Source organism: Dermochelys coriacea, chromosome 1 (genome assembly GCF_009764565.3).
Source record: "Dermochelys coriacea isolate rDerCor1 chromosome 1, rDerCor1.pri.v4, whole genome shotgun sequence".
Lineage (NCBI taxonomy): Eukaryota > Metazoa > Chordata > Testudines > Dermochelyidae > Dermochelys > Dermochelys coriacea.
Window position 1 is genome coordinate 200506725 of NC_050068.2, and position 22776 is coordinate 200529500.

The 22776-nt window shown below is 42.6% G+C and overlaps 1 protein-coding gene and 1 pseudogene across 6 annotated transcripts; one reads left to right on the forward strand and one right to left on the reverse strand.

Annotated features, from left to right (window-relative positions):
* GTPBP8 (GTP binding protein 8 (putative)) lies at positions 1-19901 on the forward strand. Of its 6 annotated transcripts, none has more exons than XM_043511863.1 (7): positions 1-669; positions 1887-1985; positions 3629-3759; positions 4173-4272; positions 4728-4846; positions 6776-6861; positions 7395-7613. In XM_043511863.1, exons 1-7 carry the CDS (start codon positions 337-339, stop codon positions 7430-7432), a joined length of 906 nt encoding a protein of 301 aa, XP_043367798.1. In that variant the 5' UTR covers positions 1-336; the 3' UTR covers positions 7433-7613. The 6 variants fall into 6 exon arrangements, 3 of the variants coding, with proteins under 3 accessions (XP_043367798.1, XP_038246922.1, XP_038246931.1); XR_005291218.2 differs by lacking the exon at positions 7395-7613 and adding an exon at positions 17792-19901 and having other exon boundaries at positions 10-669; positions 6720-6861; XR_005291221.2 differs by lacking the exon at positions 7395-7613 and adding an exon at positions 17558-17690 and having other exon boundaries at positions 10-669; positions 6720-6861.
* The window catches only part of LOC119853470, a 25598-nt pseudogene continuing 11852 nt past the window's right edge, over positions 9031-22776 (reverse strand).

Consider the following 22776-nt stretch of genomic DNA (forward strand, 5'->3'; position numbering starts at 1 on the left):
GCCGAGCGCCCGCCCCGCCCACGCTCCTCCTCCCCGGGCCGGCCTCTGCCTGAGGCTCCGCGCCGGAGCCAGCCGCTTCCAGTGTCGCCGCCGGGGGGGGGGGACTCCATCCTCCCCAGCGCGGGGCCCTGCTGCCGCCTGGGCGGGGGACGCTTCGGGGGCGCCGTCTTCTGCTGGGCTGTGAGGAGGGGGCCCCCCTCGTCCAGCTGCCTCCCCTCAGGGCTGTGGGCACGACAGGCCCCGCTTTGCCTCAGCGGCCGGCACTAGCTCCGCCAGGGTCCCCCCCCCCCCGGCAGCCTGACGAGCTTTGTGGGAGCCGGGGCAGCGCGGGCAGAGATGCGCCGGCTCCAGAGGGCGAGGAGGCTCGCGGGGGCGAACTGCCTGCCCCGGAGACACGGCGCGACGCCGAGCAGCTCTGCCGAAAATGCGTCGTTTTCGGACGTGCTGCAGCTGGGGGCTAAAAAGCTCGCCGGGCTCGTGTTCCCCCTCCGGCGTCTCGAGCCGTGTCTGGCCCCGGGCGCGAACACGGCGAGCTTCCGGACTTTCAACCCCAGCCGGGGTGACCTCCGCAGGGCAGAGGGGTTTTTCACAGCCTCGGGCAGACACGTGATCGGTTATGTCACTTCTGCCGTCCGCATGGACCATGCGCCCCGGCTCTCCCAGCCTGAGGTGAGGCCGCTCGCAGGGACGGAGAGGAAGGTGCTACCCTTGCTCCTGTGCAGCCGACTGGGGGGCCACCCCATACAAAAAGAAGAGGAGGGCTTGTGGCACCTTAGAGACGAGCGCGTTTATTGGAGCCTAAGCTTTCGTGCGCTACAGCTCACTTCACGGGATGCATTTGGGGGAAAATACGGTGCGTATATCCATCTCCCCTCTGCATTTTCCACCAAATGCCTCCGCCGCAGTGAGCGGTGGCGCACGAAAGCTTAGGCTCCAATAAATGTGTTCGTCTGTATTTGCAAAAAGAAGAGGAGGACATGTGGCACCTTAGAGACTAACTCGGCTGCTGCTCTGCATCCTATACAGCGTTTTATCTGTCTAGTCTCCTCTGAATTCATGCATTTGGGTGCTGTAGTTTTGGCGGTTGGCTTGACTATGTGGAGCCAGAAGAGAGCGTTTCTGCGCCACCTCAGCCCTCTGTGAACCGTGGGGGCTGTGCCTGCATGATCTTATGTAGGGAAACCTGCTCTGCACTGTCAATTCCCTCAGAGCAAGAGGTGCATTTTTGTCTACACTGGGCGGGGGAACTGATGGAAGTGCAGCTTCTGAAGGGCCTGGGATCCAAGGAGCAGACTAAGGCCTGGGCTTTCTGCAGATGTCCCAAGATTTTACAGATCCTGGAACTTCTACAGAGTTGAAGGACTAAGTCCCTTATTAAGGGAACAAAATATTTATCCCTACAGATAGAACAATTACATGGAAATTTCATGTTGTTAGGGCTACTAAGTTTTCAACCTAACTTGGCCCTTCCTGTGGCTTTTCATATAGGAGGGTATGAATTAACACCAAGACATTACTTGAAAGCAAGTCTCTTAGTTACATACATGACCCCCCATCACCATGGTATCTGAGCACCTCACAGTCTATAATATGATACCCCTGTGAGATAGGGAAGTGCTATTATCCCCATTTTACAAATGGGGAACAGAGAGGCTACGTGACTTGCTCAGCTTTACACAGGAAGCCTATGGCACGGTCTAGAACTCAGCTCTCTCAAGTCTTGTGTCAGTGCCTTAGTCACTGAACCATTCTTCCTCATCTAAGGTGGTAAGACCATGAGAACAAATTGAGGGTTTGCAGGAGTGACCCATTCTTGTTGCACAGGTGGGTTTGGATGAGGGGGAGAAAACTAACAATGGTATCTCCTTTCTCCTGTCTCTCTCCAGGTGTGCTTTGTGGGCAGAAGCAATGTTGGGAAATCCTCCTTAATAAAGGCCTTGTTTTCACTGGCTCCAGACGTTGAAGTCAGAGTGTCAAAAACTCCAGTAAGTGATGTTACGGAATTCCCTCCATCTCAACTGGAAGCTCCTGCCAGTCAGGGGAGACGAGAGAAAGAGGGCTAACCTTAGCTCTGGGGTAACACAAAGCTCTGGGAGCATAAGCTGGATTCTGCTTTGGCTTGTGCATCTTCAACAGAAATTAAGGTTCATTTGCAAAAGTCTTATTACTGGAAATATGAGGTGAAAAGAACCCAGCTTGACTCTTAGAGCCCAGGGTGAGTTTGCAGGGCTAGCAGTTGGGAGGAAAAAAATAATCTTTTTTTACTCGTAAGCTGAGCACATTTGACGTGCAGTCACTGAGACAAAACACACGCATAGCCCTACCAAGCTAATTTGTAGTCACTTTTTGAGAGTAGTTTGGCACTCGGAGTAATAACTGCGGAAGGTTTTTGAAGTAGGTGGAACTGTCGCCATCTGCTCCGCAAGGAGAAGAGCAGGCAAGAGTTCGCCACAGCCTATGGCCCACAGAGGGAAGACTTGGGGGCATGGCCAGTGATGCCATGACTCTGTAGATCTATTGGCTTAAACACTCTCACAACAATTTTTAGTGTGTTACTGATGCTACTTCAGCACAGAGGCTTCAGTGGTGGTTCTGGAGCAGTTCCCCAAGTATCCTGTGTCCTGCGTTCAGCATGTGTGGTGGGGAGAGGATTCCAATATCCCCAATACCCATCCACGGTGCCCAAACTGAGAACCTCCCATAGGCAGAGACTAGGTTCTCTGGCTGTGTGTGAAGACCAGGATCCGTAAAACAGTGGTTCTCGACCTTTCCAGACTGTACCTCTTTCAGGAATCTGATTTGTCTTGCGTACCTGCAAGTTTCACCTCACTTAAACTACTTGCTTACAAAGTCAGACCTAAAAATACAAAAGTGTCACAGCACATTATTACTGAAAAATTGCTTTTTCTCATTTTTACCATACATTTATAAAAGAAATCAACTGGAATGTAAATATTGTACTTGCATTTCAGTGTATAATATAGAGAGCAGTATAAACAAGTCATTGTCTGTATGAAATTTTAGTTTGTACTGACTTTGCTGGTAGCTTTTTATGTAGCCAGTTGTAAAACCAGGCAAACATGTAGATGAGTTGATGTGCTGCTGGAAGACCTCTGGGTACCCTCAGGGTTACGCATACCCTTGCTTGAGAAACACTGCTGTAGAGTGTTTCCTAAAATCCTTTCTGATACAATGGCTAAATAGTACGGTAAGTACTAGTGTTCTGCTCTTGGGTTGTAATTTCAGAAAATATAAATCCAGTACATCGTGTGCCTACTGGACTCTCCTACGTGAGCTCATACAGCATCTCCCTCCTCTCAACTACATAGATTTGGGTAGTCACATTTAGCTTATGTATCAGTTGTTGGGATGGTATCCTGTTTCTACTAAACCATGAAGTGCTTCCCTCCTTATCAGCTTGTCAGTAACCCAGGACACATTACAAAGTCTATTTGGTATTTCTAATGAATCTAAAACACTTTCCAGTCTTCTAGGCCCATCGGATTCTTGGTTCTTGTCCATATTCAGCTCAGATATCTAATGTTGGGCATAAAGTACCTTTTAAATAAATCCATAATCCCATGGTCGTTTAGTAATATTTAATAAAGCCCAACCTTTCTCTCTGCAGGGCCACACAAAGAAAATGAATTTCTTCAAAGTGGGGAAATACTTTACCTTGGTGGACATGCCAGGCTATGGCTACCGAGCCCCCCAAGACTTTGCTGACATGGTGGAGGCCTATTTACAAGAGCGTCAGAAGTAAGAGAATCATTGCATGCTGTTGTGTTTTACCTGCAATCTCACAGTGCATCAGAATAGTGGGATGTTGGCATAGATTATAAAAAGGTGGAAGAGTTAAGTATAGATATCAAGAAGTTATTGCCAACAATGGGGTGGAATGTTTTAGACCATAGTATAGCTTCCAGAGTGAAGAGGTGACATTACCATTGTTTGAGTCCTGTTTTGAAGCTTGGATGGATCAGAGCTCTGGAAAATATTCCCCTTAGGTGCTATCCTGTATTAACTCCTCTCAGGATGGGAAAAGAGAATTAGTCTCATCTAGTTCTTCTCCAAATCCTGTGAGGTAGCCTCTCGGTCCTCATGCTTGTTAATGTAGAAACAACCATTGTTGCATTGCCCCTCACTTGTGTTACTCTCTGTATCTTCGTTAGCTTGAAGAGGACATTCTTATTAGTGGACAGCTTGGTAGGATTGCAGAAAGCAGACCACATTGCCATTGAAATGTTGGAGGAGTTTGGGATCCCTTACGTTGTAAGTTATACTTTCTCTTTAAAACACGAACCAAAATAAAAATGTAAATTGGCTGGGCTCAAGGGCATTCTCTAAACATTTTGTACCTTCAGCTAGATGAGCCTCGGCAGTAGAGCTCTAGCAGTGAGTTAAAGGTGATCTGCATGGGGGAAAAAGTTGTGTCTTCCACCATCCCCCTTTTTTTTAAAATTCATACTGTATAGGGAGGCCTGAAAATCTGTAGTCTATTATTGGTTGACCTTATTTTTAGTGCCCAGTTTGACACCTCTTAAAGAGGCCTGATCTGAATAGGCTGGGTGCTCAGCATTCATGTATTAGTATCCCATTTAGATAGGACATGAAGTGGTTTGAAAGCGGTGGGAGGGCGATACATCTTGGCAAACATTTCCAGGTTAACAGTAAAGCAACATTCTACCCTCCCCCTCCCTAAATCTTCTCTTTATGTATTTGTGCAGCTTGTGTTAACCAAAATCGACAAAGTTCCCAAGGGATTGTTGGTTAAAAATGTACTGGAGATCCAGGACTTCGCAGAGACACACACTCAGGGGTGCTTTCCTCAACTCTTCCCAGTCAGGTAAAGCTCACTTCTACTGATGTCTTATTTTTAAGCACCTGAAAAACACCAAACTCACTGAAAGGTCTGACAGTTTGGGAGACTGAACTCCTGTTTATGCCCAGAACAGGTACAATGGTCAGTGTCTGGGCAAGTTACCCCCATGCTGACCCTACCCTATCTGAGGGAGAACCCCCTAAAGAGGTGAGAGGAGAGTTCAGCTTTCAAGGCCCAGTCCTCCTTGGGTCTTTCAGATGAGACTGGCAGTAGAGGCACAACATACGATTATGGGTTTTGTGGTGTGAATGCCTGTCGGAGACCACCACACTCATTTTAAACAGACCACATATCTGCTGCCTGTGTGGAACTTTAACTTCAGTGTTCTTATTCCAGTTAGCTCTGCAGAGTCTATATAACTGTGGGAGAGGGAGCTGGGTTCTGTTTTGGATCCAGCATTAACAGAACAGGTAACCAGTTTCTGATTTTAGGCCCAGCTCTGCCCTTGGTTACATCGGTACCACCTCACTGAACCCAGCTGCGTGGTACAAATGTAACTGAATGGAATCTGGCATATAGAATCTTGTATGGGTGATAGATGTGTTAGAAAGAACCCAGCTTGACTTCCAGTTTCTGGGGTGAGACTGTGGCAATATAAAAAAATCTTTGTGTAAATTGAGCACGTCAAACATGTGACCCCCAAATGCTCCTTTTACAGTGTCCATTTTCAGAGTAGAACTAGACTAAGGTCTAGAGCCACAAAGCTATGTAGGCTCCTAAGTGACTTGGCCAAGGAGACACCGAAAACCTGTAGCAGAGCTTGAGACAGAACCCAGATATCCATTCCTCTGCACCTTGTGAAGTCACTTACCTTGGTGCAAAATGCTACCAAAAATCAGAGCAGTGTAATGTTCTACAGCCACTTGGTTTGGGTATAAGTGACTATCCAAAGCCTGTGCTTTTAGTATCATATCCCTCTCCAAGGGTTGCTGTGCCCTTGTTAGCTTCTAGCATATGGGCTCAGGATTTTTATTTGGTATCGAGCAGCGAGCAATTGTCAATTAGGGGAGGGTGCTGGGGAGATCAGCACTGGATTTTGTAAGATGAGAAAGTGTAAAAGAGTACACCAGTTTGTAGCTATCATGATAATGTCCCTTTATAATGAGATCCTGAATTAAGTGATGAGCCACAGCCAAGCTTCCATTTCTGAGTACTCTATACCTGATAAAAGTTCAAATGTAGCTCCTTTACGTAGAAAGGAAAGTGAAATCCTGGGACACTGAAGTCAATAGGCCAGGATTTGACCCATGACATTTAAATTAAGTGGTGAAAATCCTATGTAACATTTTTCCCTTGTTTAAAAAATTCTCAGCAGAGAGCCCTAGTAAAAATATTAATCATCACCTTATTTTGAACATCTTGTGAAGTTGTTAAACTTGTACTAAGGTTTGCTGCACTATAAATCTCAGCTGCAGAGTTCAGTAACTCTTATTATTGCAGTAATAAACTAAATGGAAGAATTAACACCTAATTTCATTGGATAGAAAATGTTTAGCGCACTACAGAGCTGCAGTTTCAAGCTCTTGTGAAGCTGCATTTTTGCACCGGAAAGACAGGTCCTTCCTTCTACACACAAAGCTAAGTGAAGAGAATCGGAGATGTGCCATAAAATTTTTTGCTGATTCCATTCTGTGATCATGCAGTGGGTAAAGTTAAAGTTGCTGCAGGAACTATAAATTTCCTGATTGTTGTGAGACTAAATTATTGATGTATCAAAAACAATTGGATGACTTTGCCAGTTACCCCTTACTCCAAGGGATGCTGGCAGTTTAGTAGAATTAGGCACCTGCATTCGAAGGAAGCAAGGACCTGAACCTGTAAATCTTTGTTTCTACAGTTCCATAGAGTATTCTGGCATCCACCTGCTGAGGTGTTTTATAACCCATGTTACAGGAAACCTTCCCATGAAGAATACCTGACAGACCTACCTCTCTCTGTCCACAATTCTCCCGTTGTACTCTACCCATCCAGCACAACAGGTATCCAGCATACTGCTCTGGACATTGCTTTGTGCATAACATAAAATAGTGAAATTATTTTGAGGGTTTGTAATTTGTCAATGAAAATTTAAGGATGCTTAAATGATTCATGCAGCAGAATGTTATCTATGATTTTCCAGATTTGTTTATTGGTATTAATTTACTAAATTGACAAAAAGTAAAAGGATTTTTAAAGGCTATGCTTTAACAAGCTTCCACTTGTTTCTCTTCCTTGTTGTGAAAATAGCTTCAACTGTGAAGCAGGTTTTAAATGAAAGCTCAGATGCTAGACCGTAGCTGTATTGCAAGAGATAAACACCAGCAGAGTGCATGGGGCCCTGGCTATAGCAACATCCTTTATTAAGTACATCCAGAATTCACTGATCAGCTGTGACTTTTTCAATTAACTTGTTTTAATACAGATAATATATGAGAATAGGGTCACCCTATGGAATTAGAACCTATTGATGTATGGGTTCAGTTCTAAGATTATTGGTGACAAGGAAGTAGCATGAAACTCTTTCCTGCTGTAGGGCTTCCTATGTGGAGGTGGAAAGGACTTATCCTTTAAGAAGTTATGAGAGGATGCTGCCTGCAAAGGAAGTCTGGTATACAGGCTGCATGGAGTTATGTGGTACCTCTGCCAGGAGGTAATTCCACTCTGTGCCCTAAAAGGAAATTACCCTAATGTAATCAAGCACCACTGGCTACAAGCTGTGAGGGCCCTCCACCACCCCATCAGTTCCTAGGAGAAAAGATTTCAGAGTAGCCGCTATGTTAGTCTGTATTCGCAAAAAGAAAAGGAGGACTTGTGGCACCTTAGAGACTAACAAATTTATTTGAGCATAAGCTTTCATGAGCTACAGCTCACGTCATCGAAAATGCATCCGATGAAATGAGCTGTAGCTCACGAAAGCTTATGCTCAAATAAATTTGTTAGTCTCTAAGGTGCCACAAGTCCTCCTTTTCTTTTTAGGAGAAAAAAGCAGATGAACTAATAGCAGGAGGAAAGTTGTGACTGTGTTGATGGTGAGTGAAAGACTGCTTTGAAAGCACTTATTAATGGAGCACTCTGCTGGAAGAATTAGTACTTACATGGCATCTATTGCCTTGGAGCAAGTTCTGAGGATTTCAGGGCAGGGGGTTCACTTCTCCTTTTTGTACTGCGTTCTCTTGTTCAGCACTGATTTCACCGTGCACATCTCAGAACAAGCCAAAATTCTTTAGTGATGTCAAGTGACCATAAGGGAGTGAACTTCCATGGCAAATGAGGTACATGCTACATAGCTGGCCCTACATTGTCCATCAGTGGCAGCCTCCTATTCAGGGGCACATAGTAGTGTGAGAAGCTTATTCCACATCTAAGGTGCATCTATTCAGTAATGCCCACTATATGGCATAGCTGTAGTGTTAGTGATGGGTAAGATTTTCTTCCCAGAAGATTGCCCATTCTTAAGCTCTGTTTACACTGATGGGATGGAAAGAGTACAGGCTCTGTTCACACTTGTCGCTGCAGTGGCTAGTTGTATGCCATGGCAAAAGTCTCCAAGAGTAGGAAGTAACTGGAGCTTTTCACGGGGGCAGGGGAAGGCTTGAGTACGAGGATGTTACATTGCTAAAAATAGTTCTGTAGAACAAGAAGGTACTCCTGGGGTTCCAGTGTGTAGGGCACGCTCTTCACCTAAGCAGTACTGTTAATGCCAGTGTAAGCTGGGCATGCTGTGCCTGTACTCTACATGTGACTTAAGTGTAGATTAAGAGGCTGTGTGGTCTAGTTCATGTCTGCTCATAAAAGGAAATGCTTTTTTACCCAATCTAGTTGACCTCAGGAACTCACTGTCTTTAGATGTTAATCCTACTATGTGATAGTGTACTGCATGAGGCTACTGTTCCAACTCCCGGTCTCGAGGAATGGCTACTAATTCCTATGTGCTGAAAGCAAGAAAGATTGATCAACGTAGTTAGGAGTTAGATCCTTCAAGCAGAACAAAGGGAGAGTCAGGGCTATGACTCTATATATAACCATTGTTAGAAGTGCTCAGTATCATAACAGCCGATGTGCCCTCCTAGATAGTACAGCTCTCAGGGGCAAAGAGTGTGCCACATGCTATGGCTCAATATCAGTTCTTGGTGAATAGTTTCAGCATGCTAGCAAACATTTTTCAGAAGCATCAACTCAGTTTTGAGTGCTGCATGCTCTGGGGTCTTCCAAGTTGAGCATCCAAAATTAATGGACACTTCTGAAAAGTGTGGCTTAAATCCTAGAGCTTGATATACATCTGCCTGCAAAACCCAAGGTTCTTAAAAAAAAAAAACAAAAACTACACCAACTGCTAGCAAAAATCTTTACAAAATACCTTTGACTGATATTCATTTTTAAATACATAGTTTACATTTGTAAGAATTTAATAAATATATACTTAGACAGCACACTATGGACCAGATCCTGTAATCCTTGTAACTATCATTGGATTGACTTCCTTGGGACTTTGTAGAAGGAATGTAGGACTGGACCACATTACAGTTGTGCTACAGAAAAAAATGCCTAGGTGAAGTCCTCCATGCAAGGGTTATAGAGCATCAGTTTTACTTTTATATTTGGCTAGGATTTGTTTCAGGTTGTCCAAGAGATCTTCAGACAAATTCTTCAAACACCATATCAGCTTTTTCATTTTGCTCAGCCAGGTATTTCTACAAAGAGAATGTTACAAGTGAGATTTTCAACTTCCTTTTTTAACCTAAAAGACATGGAGCTTCTGTGTCAGCACCATGTGCATCTTTTATTATTATCCACTGCATTTGGTATCAGGTCATCTATCTACAATTTATTTGATTTTTTTTTATTGAAGAAACCAGTTTTAATATTTAAACTCCAAGATCTGACTTGATAGTAAAGTAACCAGGTTACAAACAGCTGTGTTTGACAGTGGCATGCCACCACACTTTGTAAATTCCTAGGGCGCAAATCTGATCCCCCAGGAGTTCTTGTGAATGAGACACAGCCATGTTGCCTATTAAATAATCTCAACCCATAGGCTGATGGTATAAAAACCAATCCTGTTCTTGAGGGAGGTTAGCATGGCAGAACACTGAAGGAGCATGGATAATTTGCTGATTTTTAAGAAGCTTTAGATCCCTCTTAAATGTCTGCAGAGAGACTGGTAGCTCTCCGCTCTGTGGTGTAATCCCTCTTATTCACAGACCTAAGACTTTTTTTTTTTTTGCGCTATTTCCTGGTACAAACCTTCAGAGAAATCCCAGTTTCACTGAAGTTAATGGTGCAGGATTTCACTCTTAATATCCAAGTATGCCTCTTCTCTCCCCTAGTCTATCATTAGTTGTTTCCACATTTCTCCTTCCTATTGAAGGTATATATTTCAGATTGGAAACATGCAATCTGAGTCTTGCACTTGGATTACAGTGTCCTAACCATTCACCTTCCCCAGACCTGAAGGAGCGCAATGAAGCTCGTAAGCTTGTCCCTTTCACCAACAGAAGTTGGTCCAATAAATATTACCTCACCTAGCTTGTCTAATGGCCTAAGCATTCATCTCACTTCTGTAGCCATCCCCTGCACAGTCACTACAAGTGTAATTCCATTTTAGAAGCGGTTTTGATGGCCCAATACTTTCACTAACCTAGATGATTTACACAGCAAACTACACGTCCTTTATGGCTTTAAGCCCTCTTGATTAAAATGGTTTTCCATGAACAAAGGTACTGGCACCATTAATTGTGAGGCAGAAGCTCTAGGGACTCTAGTCAGAAGCCCAGAGTGTTATTTCTACTTGTCATTTCCCTGCCAGGTGCCCTTAGGTGAATCCCTGGCCCCCTCTGTGCCTTTTTCCCCTCCCCCAGTTTGTGTTATCTACTTAGAACATAAGCTTTTTGGGTCAAGGACAGTCTCTGCACAGCACCTAGTACAAGATGTTGGGACCTCTAGCTGCTACTGTAATGCAAACTATAAATCACATCCCACCCTTTGCAAATTGGTTAGTAGGCCTTTGAACACTACAGGAGAGGCTACAGTCATCTTTCCAAAATGATCTCTACTTTTTGCATTTCTGATAAAGTCTGAGCAAGCTAGAACATCCACCCACAACGGCAGTATTGAACACCAACAATTCAAGTATTTGGAGACTTATAATTTCTCCTTTTTCCAATACAGCCCAGGAAGAACAATTGCAATTACTACTGCTATTTCACCCTACATTCAATCAGTGTGGTGACAGCCGTTTTAGGTGAGGTTGGCAGGGCATGGTGCTGTACTTTAGCAGCCTCCAAGCTTTTTGGCAAGGAGGTTAGACAGTGAAAGCATTACAAGGGGCCATTTTACCAGTAGACTAGTTGCTTTACTAGCTCTGTTAATAATTTGAAGGGAAGGTAGGGAAGATGAGCTCTGGAGTATGTGTGTGTATATATGACTAAGGCAATCAGTCATGAAATATCAATACAAAGAACCTAGAACAAGAGACTATTCAGCTGCTATTCCCAACACCACACACTGGTTGGGTGCTCTGCTTCCACATGGCAGTTAGTTTCAGCACATTTTTAATCCACATGGAATTTGCTATTGTGTCCCTTTGGGAGAAATTGTGGACTTTTCTGTACAGGAAGGAACGAGGTTCAGCATGCCCAGACAAACAGGAGAGAGATTTGTTCTTTCCAAGGACATGGGGAGAGAGAATTAAAGAGGGGTGGGGTGGAAATGAACTGACTGTAAATTGCCTTTTGGGCAATGTATATTTCCTAACCCTGCTTTAGTGTTCATAGTAATGGGTGTGACTTACCTCTACAGACCCTACATGAAAAGCCACCATCTCCAAGACAGGGTACAATTTATCAAGCATTTGCGTTTTCTCTTCATTTGTTGTCCTCACAGCAATCTGGTGCCTGAGGAATACAAATACATTCCTTAATTGCATGCCCAGGCCAAAGAGAAACCCCTTCATTTTAAGGTTGACATGTAACAAATGTTAGAAAAATTCAACAGGCTGGATAATTTAAATCAAGACAATTTAAAAATCACCAAGGGGAAAGCCTCGGTTTAAATAATTGATTTTAACCTACTTTTCTGTTTGTACTTCAGTTTCTTTCTAAAGGAATGTGCATTCTCATTGGTTGATGAAATTATTAAAACATTAATTTACAACTAAAGCCTTTTCACTAGATTTAGTGCATCTTTTTGCTACCTCACAGGATATACTAGAACTATCTACATTTAAGCAATTATGTATCTTCATATTTTCAGATTAACTGTACATTTTTAGTACGTTATAAAATGGTGAATGATATTGCTTATTTACTAGATAATTTACTTTTTTGCTTGGATTTGTGTCAAGCTATATTAGGATGGTAACTTGTTTGTTTAAATTCCAAACAGCATATAAAATACCACCTTAAATGTTTTGGATAGATAATCTATTAAAGCATGTTCCACATTTACAACTAAATGATTTATTAAACAGGGAAATTAACTGTACTCAGTGAATTAAACTGGTTGTTTCAGGTAAGCCTGGGAAAATTTTCAAATGAAAGTGACAGTTTAAATTCCTAGTCTCACCTAAGTCTCTTGAAAATAAGAGTCTCTTAAATTACTCAAGATGACCATTGTTCCATATTTAAAAAGTTTGACCTCAAAAGTTAGACTCAGGAAAAAACATCTTTTATATAGAAAAGCAGCTATTAACTCGGTTTGTTTTTTTAAATCAAGGCTCATGGATTCAGCATATTTTTTTCTTTAACGTTTTAAGAGAATAAATTTAGGCCTTAACATTTTGTTTTAAATCCAGATTTTAAACAGGTTTATTTTTATACAAAATTGTTATTTAAAATAAAAATCCAATTTAAAATAAAATCCAATCCTGAAACTAAGATTATAGATAAAACTGAGTATCTATACCGTTTATACATTCTCTAGCAAACATCTAGCCAATTCAGCATTATCAGACATTACAATAACCTTACGTCTAATTTCTCCCAATCCATTTTTCATCAGTCCAAATATATCAAAAACTTTGTAAAGGCATTGAATCAGCCATGTACACCGGAGTATTTTTAGGTATTATATATAGATGTAGTCTAAAATGATAAATCTTAGTTACACAACAATATTATGCGTGCTTTGTATTGTTAAAATATTAACATTCTGCAGTTTATGTATAGGGCTAGACTTTGAACGTACATGGTTTATGTAGCATGGCACAAGATAAAGCAGGGGACTGGGACTCAGATTTGAGTTCTATTCCTGGCTTTGCCACTGGTCTGCTGGGTGACTTTGGCCAAGCATTTTCCTTTTCAGTGCCTCAGTTTCCCCATCTGTAAAATGGAGGTAATACGGACTTCCTTTGCAAAGCACTTTGAGATCTACTGACGAAAGGCAATAAGAGCTAGAAGGTATAATATTAGGATCTTCTTCTATGGATTCATCTTCTATGAATATCTATGAATATCTATGGATTTTTATATGTTCAGCAAGTGTGTCAAGTCTTAAGGGCCTTTCTGTAGAACTTGAAAACTCAGACTCTTGATAGATGGGACATGGGGTTGGTGTCACTGGAATGGGTAATAACTAACATTCACATAACTGGATATTAGAGAGTTCATGAACTGTAAAGGATACTGAAATCTTTAACTACAGTATTTTCTTTCTTACAGTCCAGTTACTATTGAAAGTTAACTTCTGAATTTCACAGTATATGAAAATGTGTCCAAACACATACAGGTATTTCGGACTCACTATGGCAGACTCAAGGTAGCAAGACTGGCTAGAAATGGGCTTTTCCCTCAAATCAATTTGGTCAGTCAAAAAAAAAAAAGTTAGTTTTCAAAAAGTGAAAAGGTTTTGGTTTGACAAAGTCCATTTTCCACTGAAAGTAGCAGGCACTTTTCTTACGTTTGTCTTTAGTTGAATACTCAGTTTTCCACTGAAACAGACAAAGTTTTAACCAGCCCTTGCTATGCAGACAAATTAATACTCCATACTGCAAGATTCTGGAAGGAGAGAGTGTTAGTGATATGGGAACCACAGTATATGCGCAAGACTAAGGGCTAGTTACGTACTCAGTCAAGGAAATCTTATACAAACTACAGAAATTCACCATCAACCCTCCAGAGTGTGGTCTTCTCTCTGCATTGAAATGCAGTAGACTTCTCAGGAAAAATCTGTTTAAAAAAGAAAACAAAAAAAACCCCACACCTGGATGTGCTGCACTTCTGAATTTCATGTAGCTCATTCATAGCTTCACTGAGGCCCTCAGTGACTCCAGTCTCAATTAGGTTTTTATGCATCTCTAGAGCTTGCAGTGCAGCTGCATTTTTTTCTTCTTCTTCTTCTTCAGCCACCTAAGGAAGGATAAACAAATTCTGATCAGCAACGTGTTCCTCAGACTAAGTTTACCCATCAATAATTAAAGTCCTAGAACTTGCTAGGAGAGTGGACCTTGGGCCAGCAGAGGAATACAGGCAACCCTAAAGAATTCCCCCTATGAAAGGATCAAACCAAGGCCTCAGCAGGACAAACTTTAACTAGTAACAAAAATTGACCTCTTTCCCTTCCCTTCCACCCCCCCCCCCCCAAGAGTATCTATATAACCAAAACGCAACTGTTTAAAGAGGTGACAAATAGCAATGCAACTCTCAAACATATTTTAAAAGGCAAAGCAAGTGTTCCTGGGTAAAGGTTCAACAACCATATGGCAAGACGGTGTGGAATGGGAGAGGATTATACATGACTAGAAATAGTCCCAAAAACTTAGATCCCTTTAGTAAAACAACAAGTAACTCCTTAAAGGTTTCCTTTTCCTTTTAGGAGGAGCCATTGTTCTCATGGGCAGTCTGCCACTCGGCCCCCAATCTGAATGGGGTTCAAAATGACTTAGCAAGATCTATGAAAAAAGAAACAGGAAGCAACACTTCTCTCCTGTATCCATTAGATCAGGAGTTCTCAAAGTTTAGCAACCCGAGGACCTGCATTTTGATTTAGTATTTTTTCTGGACCCCCACGCTCCCTGCTCAGTCCCAGGCCCCACCCCCAAGTGCCTTCCCCACCACTTTCTGCCCCCTCCCCTGAGCTTGCCCTGTCCCTGCTACTCCCCCTCCCTCCCAGCACCTCCTGCACACCACTGGCATCCAGGGTGCCCTGGGAGGGAGGGGGAGGAGTTGATCAGCAGAGCCGCAGACCCCCCCTGGAGTACCCTTGCAGACCCCAGTTTGGGAAATGCTGCACTAGATGAGTTGGGCATTGGGTCAGGCATGTACTGTAATGAGCCAGGCATCATGAGAGGCTGTACACCCTGAAGTGTCCTTGCAGTACCAAATCTGAAGTATTTTGTGAACCATTTTATTATTTTTTTTAAAAAGAGTTTTGCTCTGTCCGTGCATGTTGGCATCTGCTTACACCAGCATGCTGCCTGGAATGGTTTTTGAGACCTCACCAGGCTTTTTCCTTACCCCCGCCTCCCCTTAGTGAGGAACAAGTGAGATTTGGACTGGATTAAGGTAGTCCGGGACCCTAAAAACATCATAGTGTGGTACAAGTAGACTCAATTTCTGCTGTAGAGAAGCCATCAACAAGGCAGATCCAGGTCCAGAAACGGTTGCGGAAAAAGATTGCAATAAGATATTTGTTCCAAGAAAAACTGGGTGTCTAAATACGTCCATCTGACCAGAAACTGGGTACCATACCTGACAACTGTTCAGAGAGAAATGGGAGGCAACATATCTCCAAGAACAAACAACATCCAAAGGGTGGGTGTGGGGAAGGGAGCTCTTCTGCTGGAAGTTAGGCAGAGGGATAGCAGTTTCTACTCATGAGATGCCACCTAGAAGAGGACCAGCTGACTGTCCAAAGCCATATAATCATTCATCAGGTTAAATTCAGCATGACATAGGGTGTAAGTCAGTGCAGAATTTAGTCGTACTCATTCAAAAAAATCTCTCATTTTTTTTCACTTTAGAAAAGTAAATTCCTACCTTGAGCTTCTGCTGGTGATAGTCATCCAGCTTTTGGGCTTCTTCTTTCAGCAGTTTTATGTTGCTTTTCTTCTCTGCTATCATCACATTCAACTTCAAGAATAGATTTGGTTTAAAAAAAACCAAACAAACCAAACCAACCACCACATGTGCAGCTGGCTGGAAATATCTTGCAAAACCTCAGAGTTTTATAGAACTTCAAACAATACACTAGCTATTTAGGGCTGAAACAAAGGTCAAAGACCCTTACTCAAGTGCTAGAGATAAATGCTCAGCCTCAACTCACAATATAGATATTAAGATAAAGGAAATACTGGAGAACTATTTAAGGTCATGTTAATTTTCCCACATCAGGAAGCCAGATGAATTTATGTTCCCTCAGAAACAGATAAAGGTGCTAGTGTGGTTGCAGAGTCCATGGGAAATTTTCACTGGAAAAAATAAATAGTTGCTCAAATTTTGTAGGTTTCAGTGAGCTGTAGCTCACGAAAGCTTATGCTCTAATAAATTTGTTAGTCTCTAAGGTGCCACAAGTACTCCTTTTCTTTTTTCAAATTTTGTACACTACCTTCAACCCATACAAATCATTTTCAGTGACACGGAAATGTCACTGCAATTACAAAGCAATAGGAAGATAACCCTTTTCAATGGACATCTGAAAAAGGCAGAAAGTGAATGGACTTTTAATAAAAAAAACTAATGAACAATATAAACTATATTTTATAAAATAAGTAAGTGGTTTTGTCTCAAGGGGTGATGCAATGCATTTCCCTGTGCACTAACTATTCTATCGCACACCTTCAGTAAACTGCTTCTCCTGGTTTCCTACACTAGAGCAGGGGTCTCAAAGTCCTCGCCTGCGGGCTATCTGCAGCCCGAGAACCTCCCAACTGCAGCCCACGGAGGAGACATGCACAGTGCCAGCTCTGTCTGCTGCAGGCACCGGCACTGCCCCCCCCCACACACCTCCTATTGGCTGGGGGAGAGGGACAGAGAGACCATCACCAGTTGCCTGGCAGTCAGCCAGGGAGGCAGCATCACCTTTTTCCCCCACAATGAATATAAACAAGTCAAAATACGGAACACAACTCTCTGATGCCCACCTTGCTGCAATCCTGAAGGTTTCAACTGCTCAATCACTCAGGCCAAACATCAACAAACTGACAGAACTGAAGCGTTGCCAGGTGTCTGGCAAACACTAAAAACTCTGGCAGGCGAAGAATTGTGTAAAGTTGTATGATCATTTTATTATTTCTGAGAAATTAAAAATAAAAAAATACAATATAAACATTTTCTTTTCTGAACACCATCTTCAGTGACATTATTGGCCCGCTGGGAGTATTTGAGGACTGGCACTGGCCCTAGCCCTAAGGTAAATTGAGTTTGAGACCCCCGCACTAAAGGGATAAAGTTAATTATGAACATATTACTCACTCACTCTCCTGGGTTAATTTCAGCAATCTTTGCTTCTTTAGAGACTAACTGGACATCAATGTACATTAAGTATCAGTGTCCGGGTCTCCGCTACCTAGCCCAAGCAGTATTGTCTGCTGGAACACTTCAGTGGCTAACAGGATCATTTGTCCTGCTGCCACCTTCTCCATGGACCCAACATAGGGACCAAGTCAGTGTCTCAGCATTTAGCAGATTCCCATTTTTTGTTGGATGGATTGTGGAATGATTACAGTGCTGAATTACATGTCCTAAATGTGCTTTGTTGCAGAGGCTCAGGGTAGAGGTATCATATTTCAGATTCAAGACCTGGAACAGTGCACAATTCATTTGCATGAATTAAGCAACAAAGGCTGGAGAACTGAGGTGGTGAACTGCTGGTGCTGACTATAAATGACTATTTGTGTTACTAACAATATAGTATCTACCTTAGCCCACATAGCGTCTACAACTCAAGTTAATTCACTGGCTGCTTTTTTAGGAATAACCTGTATTTCCTTCTCAGGTCTGGAGCTTGGCTGAAACAAATCAAGGAGCAGCAGACTCATTGCCAAATAAGAATATATTTTGACTGTATATTTCTCTCTATATTCATAGTTTAAACCTATCACTTAAATTGCTTGTTTCACCTTATATAGCCTAGGCCTGGTATTTCTGCTTGCTGAATTTGTTTACTATTACATGTTCTTGAATAGGAGAAAATCCACATTTGCTTGACTGAGCTGAGATCTGTAACACCTACAGGGAACTTGGTAGCTGGGCTTGCAATCCATACCCTCTGCTAGATAACTAAGTGGGAAGTTTGCTTTCCTCCAGAGATATTTATGTGCTTTCGCTGCACCAAACCATACACATTTGGATGAAAATATTTTGTGGCAGGTGTTCAGTTAAAGAATGCTGATTTAAGAGAAGTTAGTGTATGATCAGTAGATTTCTCTAACCAGAAATGCCAAGAATAATATATAGCCCCCTGACTCACTGCCTGAAGACCACCATTCTGAAAATATTTACTACCTAACCCCCATAAGCAAAGATGTATAAAGCTTTTAGAGCTCACCTGTTCTAAGGAATCCTCTAAAATTATTTTCTTGTTACTAGCTTTACTTATTGCCTCTTCAGTCTCATCTATTATCTGCAAAGCGGAACCTGTAATGCACATTGAAAAAAAAGACACACACACACACACACGTGTAAGAGAACCATGTGGTACAGTTCTGAAATTTACAAGGAATCGCTGACTGAATACTGCCCATTAATGGGTATTCAGAATCTCTCAGCATCTTTAAAACAGACTTTTTTTTTTAAAATCAGCCTGCCAAAGAAATGTTTCCTCCCCACATCCCAAAACATGTATTCTCCCCACCCCCTACCCCCACAAAAGTTACTCCTGCCAGGTAAGAGTCAGCCCTATATCAGTAGGTCACTGTTCTAACAAACTTTAAAACTAGTGCAGCACTCAAGACCCACAGACAGTTCAGAGATGCCTCTGTGTAATGGACAGATTTAGTAATAGTCAGATTTAGTTTCAAAAGAGGCAGCACAGCTAGGCAGGGGAGAAGGAATAGAAGCAGTGCAGTTGGTTGCAAATGGTTGAAGGAAAGGGGGAACAATACATGCTGCAGCAGACAAAAAAACAAAAACAAACCAAAAAAACACCGAACAAGTGAGATGAAGATGGCTTTAGAATTCTCCTCTGAGGGATTGCAGATTTTACCCAATCCCTGCACTCTTACTTCTGGGGAAATTCTGCACCATTGTGCACATGCAGAATTTTTTTTCCCACTGCAGAAAATACATTCTGCCCAAGAAGTGCTGCAGTTCTGCCTTTTGCCCAATTCTGGTGCCACAGAATTTTTTTTCTGCAGGGGGAAAAAAAATTCTGCACATGCCCAGTGGTGCAGAATTCCCCCAGGACTAGAAATTCATCACAGAACCCTGCCTGCAGCACCAGGTTAGGATAGAAAGAGTGGGGCACATGGGGCTGCTGGTGGAGGAGGTATCACACTGAGGTTCAGAATGGCTAGTGGGGGGACAGACTGGGGCACAGGCTCAGGGGAGCTAGTAGGTTGACAGCATTGAGCCAGGGGCTAAATGGGAGTTGGGGTGCAAGGCTGCATGGGGAGGAAGGCTGAGACACATGGGGGTGCAGGGACAGTGGTAGCTGTGCCTATCTGAATGGGAGAAGTTTGAGGTCAACCAGGGTATGCATGGGGGAGGCTCCCCAACTCCCTAACAATCCCTCCACCCTCCCAAAAAACCCTGTTCCATACTTCTCATCCACAGTGAACAACCCTCCAGGTCCAGGCTCCTTCCCTCTCCCTCAGTTCCTCTGTTACCCCGACTCCCCGAAATCTTTGCAATACTTCTGACGGGTGTGGGAAATTCATTTGAATTTCATTACAGAAATGTATTACACAAAGTTCTGTACTAATGGGCTTAGTAAGGAATCTATTTGTCCAAAAAAAAAAAAAAATTACCAGAAATTTTTTTTGGGGGAAAAGGGGTGTCTATATTGTTAGAGACCTACTTCCTGATGGGTATTTTGAAACAAATTTGAAACTGTCATGATTATATTGTGTTATTTTGACAAATAAAATATGCACGTTTTTAAAGTATGTGCAGAATTTTTAATTTTTTGGTGCAGAATTCCCCCCAGAGTAATTTTTATTTGTAACAACTATGTCTGTCCCTCCCCCTTTGATTCAAGAAATCTGGCTTGATATGCTCCCCACCCCCGCCCTCCATTCTGTAGCAAAGAGAGATGAGTGAAACTTTTTCTTTGCATATATGTTCAACTAAAAAACAAACCAACCTGAAAACAGAAGCATTTTAGAAATGTCGATTAGAATAGACATCCAAATATTGAGTTCAACCTGAACGAAGTATTTTTGGTTTTTCGTTTTTGGGGGTGGGGTGGGAGGGATTCAGTTTCAGTTCAAGACACCCAATTTCCCCTCCCCCCCCAGCTTTTTCCATTTGGACACAAAACTGGAAAAAAAAATAATCGATTATTCACTCAGCTCTATTAGCAACATCCCACACAGGCTAGACGGTACTGCAGCTATAGTAGGGATGTTCAAGGACGACCTTCCTTGTGTATTTTCTAACATTTTACAGCTGAAACACATACACTGTTCCCAGGACTCAAATGTTCCAAACAAAAGCAGTTGTTAAAGCACACCTACGTTGATCTGCCTTCTGTATTTGGAGAGAGAATGGGGTCCATCCTCTAGGTTAAACTTAATCTCAAAATCGTGGCCTCTGGAATTTTCCATGCCTGCTGGGATTAGCTTCAGCTTCCAAGCCAGTTTGTGATAATCATCCAGCTGTGCTTCAATCTGGGAAATATATGGAGTTGGAGGGATGGTAAGAGAGAAAGACACTGAATAGAAAAGGTCAAAACGTGGCTACTGCTAACTTTCCATGATGGATTACTATTGTTGCCACCTCTAAGAGGATACCACTGCCAGGTGGCTTCATAGATGCACAGACATTTTGAGACCTCAGAAAAATCTTTAAAATATTAGTCACCACTGGAAGCTTTTGAGCGAGATGACCATTTCTGCTATTTATGGAGCAGTTTTTCAGCCATCAATCTCAAGGCACTTTACAAAGGAGGGTCAGTATCATTATCCCAATTTCAAAGATGGGAAAACCAGGGCACAGAGATGCGATGGGATTTGAAGCTCAATGGCCTGTACAGATAGACTTGAGCGATTTTTAGCTGTCCATTCTTTTCTGAGCAGCTGTATTTTCCTCTCTTGGATGCTTAATAAATGCCTGCTCCACCTATCCCTTGAATATTCAAGGAAGATTAGCTAGCGTGTATCCTTGGAAGCTGCCTGTAAAGAGGACAGATGGTATTGTGGCAAAAGCATGAGAATGGGAGATCAGGGCTCTGTTCTCAGCTCTGCCACAGATTCCCTTGTGAACACTGGCAAGAAACACTTCACCCCCTCGTGTCTCAGATTGCCTCTCTGTAAAATTGGACTTATGTAAAGAAATGCAAGATCTTTGGCTGGGAAGAGTCTTACAAGTGATGAATAAATTAAGAATACAGTTGAGCGACTCAGCCTTACAAATGCAAAGACTGTCAAAGGTACTTATATGGCCCCCATCACCATAGTAGTTGAGCCTCACATTCTGATGCATTTATTCTCACAACACCCCTGAAAGAGAAGACAGGGCTGTTGTCCCATTTTACAGATGGGGAACTGAAGCAGAGGCTAAGTGACTTGCCCAAGGGCACTCAGGATGTCTGGAAGGCAGAAAATAAAACCCAAAAAAATTTTTTTTCCACCAAATGCATCCGATGAAGTGAGCTGTAGCTCACGAAAGCTTATGCTCTAATAAATTTGTTAGTCTCTAAGGTGCCACAAGTACTCCTTTTCTTTTTGCGAATACAGACTAACACGGCTGCTACTCTGAAATAAGCTGCTGGTTTAAGTCAGCACAGCTGTATTGAAGTCAAAGAAGTTACACTAGTTTACACCAGCGGAGGATCTGGCCCCTGGGTTTAATTCCTAGTTCTGCCACTAAATTATTGTGTCTTGAGCAGGTAATGGAATCGCTGTGTGCCTCAGTTTTGTCATCTGTAAAATGGGGATAATTATGTTCAGGCTCTTCAGACTATTTCAAGCTCCTTAGCTGTCTCTGCAACTACAGTTGAAGGCAATACACATGCCTGTTGTGACCTCTCAGGGCCTGGATATCCAATGATTCAATGGGCATTGAATCAGGCCTTGGCTGCTGACGCACAAACAAGAACATGAAAAAATTCCAGGCCTACTGGAAGCAAGAGCAAAATTGTAAATTATTTTTAAGCTGTTAGAGTCATTCATCGTGCCCTGGTTTAGTTTCATTAGAAAAATAATTGACAGCAACCTCTTAAGTTCCCAACTTTCTCTCTCTCTTGTATTTTGACCCTTAATATCAAAACTGCAAAGTTGCCAGATTGCCTGTCCCAGTTCCCGGCAATGGTTTCACTCACCTACTCTTTGCCTCTTGCATATTTTAGCTCCTCAGCCCATAGCTGCTGCCACTCCATCTCTAGCTACTTGGTAAGCTTGTTGATAGTTTGCTGAAGCTCATCTTTCTCATAGTTTATTCTCTCGATGTCTACAGCTGTGTACAGCTGATTATCAACAGTGTGCTGCAGCTGGGCATTTTCCTGCTTCATCATTTCAACTTCCCATTCTGTAATCAACAACAAAAAGAAGAGGAGCTAGAGATCTCTGGACATTTGCTAAAGATCACAGTGTCGCCACCCGTTTTCCAGTATAAACATCCCATTCATCAGTGAGGTGTACTCCTAGCAGTAATACAGATGTGTACTGCTTTCATGAATGGCACTCTGCATCTTTAAAGTGCTCTACAAACTTATGCCTCACAGCACTTGTGAATAGGTTAACGTGGGATCTCCACTTCAGGCTCTACATCAGGGGTTCAAACTGGGGGTCTGGACCCCTCAGGGGTCACGAGGTTATTACA